The following is a 10,377-nucleotide window of genomic DNA, read 5'->3' on the forward strand; positions in this document are numbered from 1 at the left end:
TGCTTCAAGCTCCGTCGACCATCACCTAATGTTGTAAGCCCACATCATTGCCGCTCACTGCTGCGAGCAAGTAATCACGTCATGTCGGTGATACGATGCACGGGGACGGCGTGCTGGCAGCCTATCACAATGGCGTTGATGCTGCAATTCAATATGGGACCGGCCGTAATTCGCAGCACTACCTGTCGCTGCCACGGGGTGTCGCTTCATTGCAACGTCGCCGTACTGCTAGGCGTCGCGACAGTCACAACATGGACAATGCTCATTGCTAGCCCGACCCGCCACACCCCCACAACAGCGCCTGATGCTGCAGGCAAGTACTCAAGAATGAGGCGACCGCGTCACAACAGCGGCTCACGGCACGACGGCCCCCTTGCAGGAGCGACGCCAGATCAGAATCCCCAATGAACTGCCCTCTTTACCTCATACGCCAACGAGCGGCCTTTGATAGCACCCTGCAGCCGGCCAGGCAGGATCCATCAGTTGATCTTTGCAGCACCCTCACGGTGAATCCTTGTAGAGACCTCTCTGTCGAACATTGCAACACCAGTGTCTGATTTGCAGCGTGTGGGCGACTCCTACGGCGACCAACAAGTAGCATTGACGCCGCGTATGCAGCACCAGCGCCCCAGCTAGTGGTTGGCTTGCCCAGCCCGTCGGCGGCTTGCTACCGTGGGCGGAGCTTGCAGTAGCAGGAGCAGCGTGGTGTTGTCGTGCTTGTTGCAATGGGTCGTTGACAGCAACAATGGTTGTGCGGTGGGTGTTGCGCAGGTCCTCGGATTTGGTGGCCGGCGGCGAGTTTGTAGCATTGACCGTTTAGAACGAGAAGGATTGAGACAGAGAGAGCGAGAGACGAGAGCAAGAGAAAAGGATGACGAACTAGGGATGTTTTGTAATCACTGATTGGGAGCCATGTGTAGGTGGAGATGGAAAGCGATGAAAGAGAAGAATCAAGTGGCTCAAATCCATCCAAAAGGGCAAATCAGACGGCTATCTAAGCGGTTGATCCTTGCACAACCAGCTAACGCCTAGCAGTCTTCCTTAAAAAATGATGATATTTTTGGTCTTGTCATATGGTTATCATATGGTCTTCTCCTAAACACCATTTTTCCATGATAAAGAATTACCAAAATAACAATACTACATTTTATCAAATAAATAAATAAATAATACTACATTTATCCAAAAATAATAAGTTGCCGATTTATTGGCCTAATTAAACACCAACCAATTCCCATCGAGCGCACGCTATTCGCCAGTTCACTTGCCTTTTTTCACATCAACAAAAAAAAAAAGAGCTCCACGTCCATAAATAGGCGCACGTGATCGTCCTTCTGCAGGTGTCCGGCGGCTCTCACATCTGAAGTCCGGCCAGGGGCCAGCAATGGGATGCTCCAGCTCGACGCTTGCGCGCGGCGGCGTAGACATGTCGGCGCTGCCGGCGCCGGCGCGGCCAGAGAGGCGGCATAGCCTTCCTTCACGCGCCGCCTCGGCGCTGGGCTCCCACGGCCTCTGCCGCGGCCGGCACGACGGCCTGCACCCCTACACGAGGTTGCCGCTCGAAGAGACGGTAAAGGGCGAAGCCGAATACGGAGCACCGTCAGCGGAGGCGAAGGCCGCTTCCTTTAGTGGGGATGCGGCGGCGTGGCCTGCGGAGGGCCGCGCGCCGGTCAAGCTATCGCCGGCCGGAATTCTTGAGGGCGCAGCATCGGCAACGTCGAGCACAGCGCATTGGACCGCATCAGCGACTTCGAGCACGCCGCAATTTTCAGCTTCGCCGAGTTGGTTCCGTGGAGAATCATCGTCGCCGCCACCGCCGGTGCAGTTTGTGGCGCCTGACTTTGACCCGGCGATCCTGTCCCTGTTCCGCGAGGCCTTGGTAGGACAGTCACCGTCTCACCCGGCGGTTCTCTTCCCAGAGAATGAGGCCACGACCCCGCGGGAGACGGCCGCCTTGGACGAGGCGGTGCCGCCGGCCGCCCGGGACATGCCGGAGGTGACCGGCTTGGTTCGCGCGCGTGTCGACGAGTTCCACAAGAAGCTGGAGGAGATGAAGGAAGCTGAGGCCCAGAGCGCCACCCGCGACGCCACGGACGAGGTGGCGGCGCCTCCTCCGAGGAAGGCGGTGGTAGTGTACTTCACCAGCATCCGCGGCGTGCGCAAGACGTTCGCGGACGGCGCGGCCGTGCGCGCCATCCTGTTCTCCTACCGCGTGCGCGTGGACGAGCGCGACGTGTCCATGCACGCCGCCTTCAAGGACGAGCTCCGCAACCTCGTCAGCCTCGCCGCGGGGGGCGGGCACGTGCTCCCCCGCGTTTTCGTCTTGGGCGATGGCGAGCAGCAGCAAGACCTTGGGGGCGCCGACGAGGTGAGCGCGCTGCACGAGAGCGGCGAGCTCGCTCACGCGCTGGCCGGGTGCGAGACGGTGGCGGCGCTCCTCCCCCCGTGCGTCGGGTGCGGTGACTTGCGGTTCCTGCCCTGCGACAGGTGCTTCGGCAGCTGCAAGCTCTTCGCCGGCGACGAGGGTGGGTGCGTGGGTGACATGTTCGAGGAGTGCACGCACTGCAACGAGAACGGGCTCATCAGGTGCCCGGTCTGCTGCCTCTGACGGCCACAGCTAAGAGTTTCATGTGCCAGATTAGTGTCAGACTGAGAGACTCGCTACGTTCTCGTAGGCTACAATTGGCCTCACTTTACCGTGCTGCCAGAGAAGCTGCCTTTTGGTTTTCTCCTGGTCAGCAATATCTTAGTTTGTTCGTGGATGGATGTGTTCTTGGAATCGCAGTTATCCCGGACCTTTCTATGCTCCAGGCGCCCGGTCCCGGAAGAGGGCTCTCGTGACTCCAAGTCATGGCCCATTGTTTCACTTGTTGTTTGCTTGGTGTAATCCGGGCTGTGTTGTTGTAATGCAACATCTTGTATCCTGCCTATTTTCTTTCCTTCTTTCCTTTCGTGTGGTGTTGTATTTGTCTGCAAGGACGTCATTAATTTGACGCCAGGCCGCAGGCCTTCTTTCTAAAAAAGAAATTATCCTGGATCTTAGAAGTCTAGGCATTTTTCTGTCTGTTTGATGTTTGCCAGCTTGGTGATTAGTTTGATTTGCTCCTATATTTTGGGAAGCAAAAATCATTTGGGAGATGGTTGTTTTCATACTAGTATCAAGTCATTTGTGAGTAAATACATTTTAGTAGCTCAATTAAATGTTGACAGAGGACAAACCAGTTGGTACTACCCAGGAAAAGAAGGGAAGCCCTGCTAGCTTTATCCTGATTCGTACTTTCCTTCCCGGTCTAAAATGATTATTCTAAGTTGTTAGTTTATCTTCCTCTCTTATGAACAAAATGTTTTTTCACAACGGAAGTAATGGAATGCACAAATTACTGAAGCCGCGGAGATTCTTATAGTAGATACCATGGAGAAACCTTTAATCGCAATGGACTTTGTGAACAGCTTCAGAGGAACTGCGCAAGATATGCCCATTTTTTGAATTTATGACCATTTTCCTTAAACCACAAACATCTTTTTCAAAATTGTAAATTTATGTTGAATTCAAGAACTCTTTTGGATTCATGTTTTTTTCATAAAAAGTTGAACCTTTTTAATTCATACAATTATTTGAATTTTGAAACATTCTTTTAAATAAGAAACCAGCCTGGGTAAAGAAAAAAGGGTGTACAAATTTGGGGGGGGGGGGGGGGGCTGGCTTACTGAGAGGCTCATGTTCATGAATTCACAAATATATTGACCATTTCTAAAAGATTAACATTTTTTAAATTTTGACTGAACATTATTTAACTTTTGATGAAATATTATTGTATATTTATAACAAAATTGGAATTTTATATGTAAATCTTAGAATTTTGATGAACATTTTTTTATTTGATGAAAAAAATTCAATGAATATTGTTTACAAATTTATGAACAAATTTTGCATTCGAGAATTTTTTTTGAGTCCAGTGACCAATTTTTAATATGACGACCATTTACAAATATAATGAACAATTTGTTATTCGATGAACAAATTTTTAATTCAAGAACATTTTTTGAATTCACTAGACATTTTCTAGTATGACGATTACTTTTTATAAAATCCATGAACAATTTTTAATACGTGGAACATTTTTTTATTTCGATGAACAGATTTTGAATTTGATTTTCATATTTCAAATTCAAGAACATTTTTAGCGCAATGATTTTTTTTTTGCATATGATGACCATTTTCAGAAAATTCATGAACATTTTAAAATATGATGAAGTTTTTTTGATTTCGGTGAACAAAAATGGAATTTCAAAAAATGTTAAAGATTTAAAAACTATTTGAACTCATAAAGTTCATGAATTATCTGAATTTCAAAAAAAATAAAGATTCTAAAATGTTTGCGGTTTGAAAGAAATGTTCTAGATTTCAGAAAATGCACGTGAATGTGGGGAAAATGAAAAAATTGAAAAATTGAAAAAGAAAAAAGAAAAAGGAAAACTAAAAGAGAAAGGAAAAAACTAAAAAAAGAGAGGAGGAAAAGCCAAAGGAAAAAATGTTTAGTAAGGTTGCAAAGCCTTCCAAAAACCGTAAAGCCCAAAATGACCGCAGCGGAAGTAGGGGGTGCGCGCGCGGTCGTTACCAAACGACCCACGTGCCAAAAAGGATACGCCCTTAGGGGTTGTTTGGATGGATAGAATATACAAAACGCAATCTGTACAAATTAGAAAAACCGTCTAATCGAATAAAATCTTGTTTGGCTGTTCCAACTAATCCATGGATATAAAAAAACGTGGTTCTCAGAAACCCAGAATTTCAAGTTTATGGAAAAACGAGAATTAGTAGTTTTCCTATAAACCCGTTTTGTAAATACTGGATCCTAACGGACTCAGGCCATCCCGTTCTTTTCTGGCAGCCTGCTCCTTCCTCATCTCATGGGATCTCACCGGAGAGATACATATCCAAAACAAGAAACAAGAGAAGCCAGCGTTAACTTCTCTTACTCCAAACGTGTTTGCTCATAAACTGATTAGTCAAAAACAAACTAGTAAAACTGATTTTACATAAAATCAGCTAAAAACCTATTTTCTATAAACTCATGGCTAATCATCACTATCCAAACAACCAGTTAGCGAGGGGTTGAATCCTATTTGGCGTGTTAAGCGCCAAATATAGTGGTAGTGGGAGAACAACCCCCCCCCCCCCTCGCTTTGCCAGTCTCAGTGGGCTGTCGCCATTCCTGGCACCCCTCGATGGTTCCCTCCGGTTTTCTGGGCTACATTTTGGTCATTTTTTTTCACTCGGTTTTCTTCTGGTTTTTTTTTCAGTTTTCGTTCCTTCTTTTTGTTTGCCTTCTCTTTTTCATTTTTTTCTTGAATTTTAAAATGTTAAAAGAAAGAAATAAGTAGTGTGAACATTTTTATAAATTTCCATTTTTAAAAAATTTGTGAACATTTGCGAAAGTTTTAAATTTTGTGTTCATTCTTTCGAAATAGAATTTACTTAAAATTTGGTGAAATTTTTTTAATAGAAAAATAATATATGAAAAGAAAATCAATGGAATGAACAGAAAGAAAAATCATGAGCCCCTAGGTAGCACTCGCGTCTAAAATGAATCGGCTCAAGTGAGCGCATATTAGTGTGTTTTCCGGCAGTTAATTGCAATGAGCGACCTATAAGATTTTTCCCTCCGACATGACAATGAAGATGAGTCATGGATGAAGAATAGTCCTCTCAGCTGGCTTGCCCAGTTTACTATGTTGGCCTATTGGCTATCTGACCTACGGAAGAAAGAATGGTCATGAAATTGAAAAAAAGATACCTGTGAATTTGAATTATTATTTTTTTGCAGGGTAAAACCAATTTGAATTTGAAATTAGCAGAACTACTGATACAATTCAACAGAGCAAATCATTGGTTACTAACCCTGTCAGCTGTTTTCTTTTAAATTTAAAATAATTTCGAAATTTTAAACTTGCAGAACTACTGAGATAGTTCAAATAATATTGAATGGTCAGGGCAGTGTAGCGGAACCAGAGGAAATACAATACTTGGAAGTGGTGATGAAAGAACGAGCGGTGGTTCCGAACATAAAAAGGTAGCACATTTCTTCGAGGATAGAGCAATTTGGAGTATCAAGCAAGCAGAACCAATTTTCTCAATAATACCTTAGTAAACAGAGCAGATCTCAAAATCATGATTTACAAGAAAAAAGCCAAGTCACAACTCTCAAGTTATGGGCGAAATTAGCAAAACAACATGCTTACGTGTGACCAGCAAGGAAGCAACTTGAGACGGCTCAGAAGTGCCAATAAATAAATTTGTGTTCAGGAGTGCTGGAGCAAACAAACAAAGTTTCAAGGGATAATTAGATCCATGCCCTTAGTTGGGTGCTCTGTTTTACCCCTTTCAAAACGAACTTAGGTGTTGTAATACCCTTCTATCGCCATTCCGCCCGGTTAAGACATTTGAGTGGACAACACATAGTGCATGGAATTCGAACCGAAGCGCAGCAAAAAATAAAACTAAATCAACAAGTAACAGTCGGAACAATCCTGCGATGAACTAAATTAACATGACTGGGGCGTGTGTGTGTGTGTGTGTTTTGTGAATGTTCGTTAGGAAGGGTGGCACATGCGAACGATTGGATGGCAGTTTTAGTTATGATGAAATGGTAAAGGATGACATTTTCTTCAGAAGACATGGCACTCTCATTCCTAGAAGCCAACTTTCGTTCAGAAACTGTCATCGTTTTTATCTTTTCTCATAACTAAAACCATCATCAAACATGGTTCACTTGTCATCCCTCCCTCAAACGTCAGCTAGGTAACATTACCGTAAAAGAAGCACGCTGCACTTCACGGAAACTGAACTTTGAAGTTAAGCAGCTGCTCGGCCGTGTAGACGGTGGGCCGTCCAGTTGGTCGGAGGGGCGCGAGGCATGTGGATGATTTGCTTGCTAAAGCCCACAATAAGCGGTACAAAGCTACTAGAATACTTTTGTTCACTAATAATAGTACTCCATAAGATATTTTTGTTCACTATATTTCCATGCTCATACGGTTTCAGCCGTGCTTCGTGAATAAACAGCGATTGTTGCCGAACCCGAACCCCAGAGTCGGGTACAGGAGAAGGACAGACCACTCACACCCACAGCACATGACTCACGGGCAAAAATTCAGTGAGCCACACCAGCATCGTAAGAACACAAACACCACAAGAAACCAAGACGGATCCTCCTTCGCAAGTTCTGCACGGCGCAGGCAGACGGATAGCCTCCATTAATTCAGAGCCGACCGCACACGTATCGTCCAGAGCCCCCAGCTGGACTGACGCGCCAGGTACCCAAAAAGTGGCCTCCTCTCCTCTCGTTCCCAACAGAATTTCGGACCCCAGGTGTGCACGTCTCTTCCCTTCCCTTCCCTTCTCCAGGGCGGCAAATGGTCACAGGACGAGGACGTGTCGCGGTCCTGCCAGCGCCAGTCCACACCACATGGAATGGAAACGCAGCCGGGAAATGTTTCCGAAAATATGATTCCATGTTTCCACGGAGCACGGAAAGCGGCAGAAGCGACGAGAAACGGCGTCCCTGTCTAGATCTCTCTGGCTATCTCGGGGATCGTTTTGCTCGAGAATCAAAGATGCCGGAAACTCGCGGGCCACGTAATGCGAATCGTGTGATCTCGGCGAAATACGTATGAAAAAGATGGCGAAAAAGATCGACATAGCGCTCTGTACAAGACAACAAGATGTATGTTATCTCCAGACTCGGAGGCTGAGGACCGTATACAGAAGAACTGTTTATATTATTTCACTCTCTGGATTGAAGGAATATGTACACAGCGACAGACCAAAAAGACATCATTTGGCCATACTATAGTAGTATGTATGTACGTATATGCGATTGATTTGGAGGGCATCATCGAACAGATCGGCTTGCTCTCATGCCCACACCCACAGATCGATCGACACGGTCTCAATTCCAACCCCAAACTGAGCGCAAGGGGCAAAAAAAAGCTATAAGCTTGGCTATACTGAGACGTACTCCGATGAACAAACAAATTATAATTAACTATATAATCTATGTGGACCAGCTCCTGAGGAGCGACGGCCTCGCGAACATCTGCTCCAGCGCCACCACCACTGCCATGGCGAGCGGCACGCCCACGCCGGGCTGCACCGCCAGGCGGAACACGTCCGTGCCGACCACCTCCTTGGGCCTGATCTCCGCCACCGCGCGCCGCTCGCCGTCGTACACCACGCAGCTCCGCCGCGCGTACGACCCCTCCACCTCGTAAGACGGCCCAGCGCCGGTGCCCGCGCACGCCGTCACGTGCGCCAACGTCTTGCCGCGGCCGCTCCGCCTGACGGTGTACACGGGCCTCCGCGTCTCCTCGCCGGAGAAGACGAGCCACTGCTCGCCCTGCAGGGTGAACCGCTTGCGGCGGACGGTGAAGGCGGGGCGGCCGGCCGCGTCCATGAGGACGACCTCGTCGCCGCTCTCGGAGGCGTAGCTGTCGACGCGGTAGGCAAGGTTGCCCTCGGCGTCGAACACCGTGAACCCCTTGCAGTCGAACAGCAGGGACTTGCGCCACACCGTCAGCGTCGTCGGCCCGTCCACCGCGGAGCTGGCCGGCGCCTCGTCGACGGCGCCCGGCGCGGCCACCATGTTGGGGTGAACCCTCGCCATGTAGGGTATGGAGCAATTGAGAGCGGACAGGCGGTAGCTGAGTAGTCTGAGCTAATTGAGCTTGGTCGCCCTGTTGGTTGGCTCTGAGGTCGGGTCCGTGGTAGGCGGTGGTTATATACAAGTCTCGCTGGCTCTATGATGGACCAGCCGGAGAAACTGTCCACCGGCAGAAAAAGCAAAGGCATGTTGCTCTGACGTGCGTGGGGACACAAGTGACATGGGCTGCTGCTTAACGACCTCTTCCTCAATTAATAACAAATCCTATCATCGATTGTTTGCTACTACTATAAAAACCAATAACAAACTCGGCCGCTCATGATGCAAAGACCCAAGTTACCCTCAGGAACTTGAGGACTTGAGTTTAAGGGAAACTAGTATAGGATCTCACGAAAGCTAGCTTCTGCTTCGGTACAATCCTTCTAAACATATCAAAGGAGATAGAAACTTATGACCTCTTTGTTTAGACAGAACCACACTAACCAACTAGGACATCTTAACATGCCAATTTAGTTTTTTTTCTTTGTTTTTTTCTTCGTCAATTCACACAAGCCCGTGGTTTTGCTGGGTTGGCATATTGTCAAACTGGTCTTTTCCCGTATTTCATTTTTTTCTGTTTGTGTTTGTTTATCTTCATTTTTCTTGTTTTCAAAAAATATTTGAATTTTTTAAAAATAATTCAAAATTTCAGAAAACATGTTTAATGTTTTCTAATTTTGCTCATAAAATACAATTGTTCACATTTTCAAAAAATTCTACAGAGATTTCAAAAAATGCTATGTCTTCCAAAGTTGCTCAAAATGTCAAAACACAAACAATTTTGAAAGAGGCAGACATTTTTCAGAAATTTATGTACAATTTTTCAAAATGCAAATATTTTGTATTTTAAAAAAATTAAAAGGGAGGTTTTTCAAAAAATTGAACAAATTTATAGAAGCACGAGTATTTTTTAAAAATAAAAAATAAAAGGAAAAATGAAAATAAACAAAAAATAAAGATTTAAAAAAAATAAATAGTGAGAAAATGTTCTTGGATTCAGGAAAAAATGTTACGAATTTGTAAAAAAATCTTAAATTTGAAAATGTTCACGGATTTAAAAACAGGAAAAGTAAATGAAAATAATAAAGAGAAAGGGAAAATAAAACAGCAGCAAACCGGCCGAACAAAACCTTGAAAAATAATCAAGGCGCTGCCTTTTTTATTGTGACGTGCACGAAGAAGCAAAAGTGGTACTAGCAGTTAGCATATCAAGCGAGCTGTCCTAGACGGTTACCGACACATCATGCATATGAAAATGGGTACAAGTTTATTACTCTTTATACGTATAGTGTGGAGATTATACCAAAGCGGGGCTCTTTCTTCCATCGACGACTCCAAATCAAGCCCGTTTGATCGTAGATATCCAGAGAATCACAGGTCTATGCACCAACTTTCACAAAAGCTCTGTTGTGCTGCCCATCCGATGCTTCAACGTTGACTTGGATCATGTCCTCAGTGGCATATCGGTGTCCAAAGCCACCCCCCCGATGAAATATCTGAGACTCCCACTCTCGGTCTGGCAGCTCAAGTCTATTGATTTTCAATACCTTGAGGACAAGGCGGTCGGCAAACTTGTCACTTGGGACGGACAAAACAACACCATCATCAGGTGCACGACACTTGTCAAATCAGTCATTGCCTCCCAGGCAGTGTATGCCATCACGCCCCTCATCGT

General features: G+C 46.0%; 1 protein-coding gene and 1 pseudogene across 1 annotated transcript; one reads left to right on the forward strand and one right to left on the reverse strand.

Annotated features, from left to right (window-relative positions):
• Positions 1-1,203: 1,203 nt before the first annotated feature.
• Positions 1,204-3,018, forward strand: LOC125548753 (uncharacterized protein At3g28850-like). Its single transcript, XM_048712299.2, has one exon. It carries the CDS (start codon positions 1,385-1,387, stop codon positions 2,606-2,608), a length of 1,224 nt encoding a protein of 407 aa, XP_048568256.1. The 5' UTR covers positions 1,204-1,384; the 3' UTR covers positions 2,609-3,018.
• Positions 3,019-7,763: 4,745 nt separating this feature from the next.
• Positions 7,764-8,768, reverse strand: LOC125548754 (protein LURP-one-related 8 pseudogene; annotated as a pseudogene).
• Between the last annotated feature and the right edge of the window lie 1,609 nt (positions 8,769-10,377).

Source organism: Triticum urartu, chromosome 3A (assembly GCF_056163025.1).
Source record: "Triticum urartu cultivar PI428250 chromosome 3A, HENAU_Tu73, whole genome shotgun sequence".
Taxonomy (NCBI): domain Eukaryota; kingdom Viridiplantae; phylum Streptophyta; class Magnoliopsida; order Poales; family Poaceae; genus Triticum; species Triticum urartu.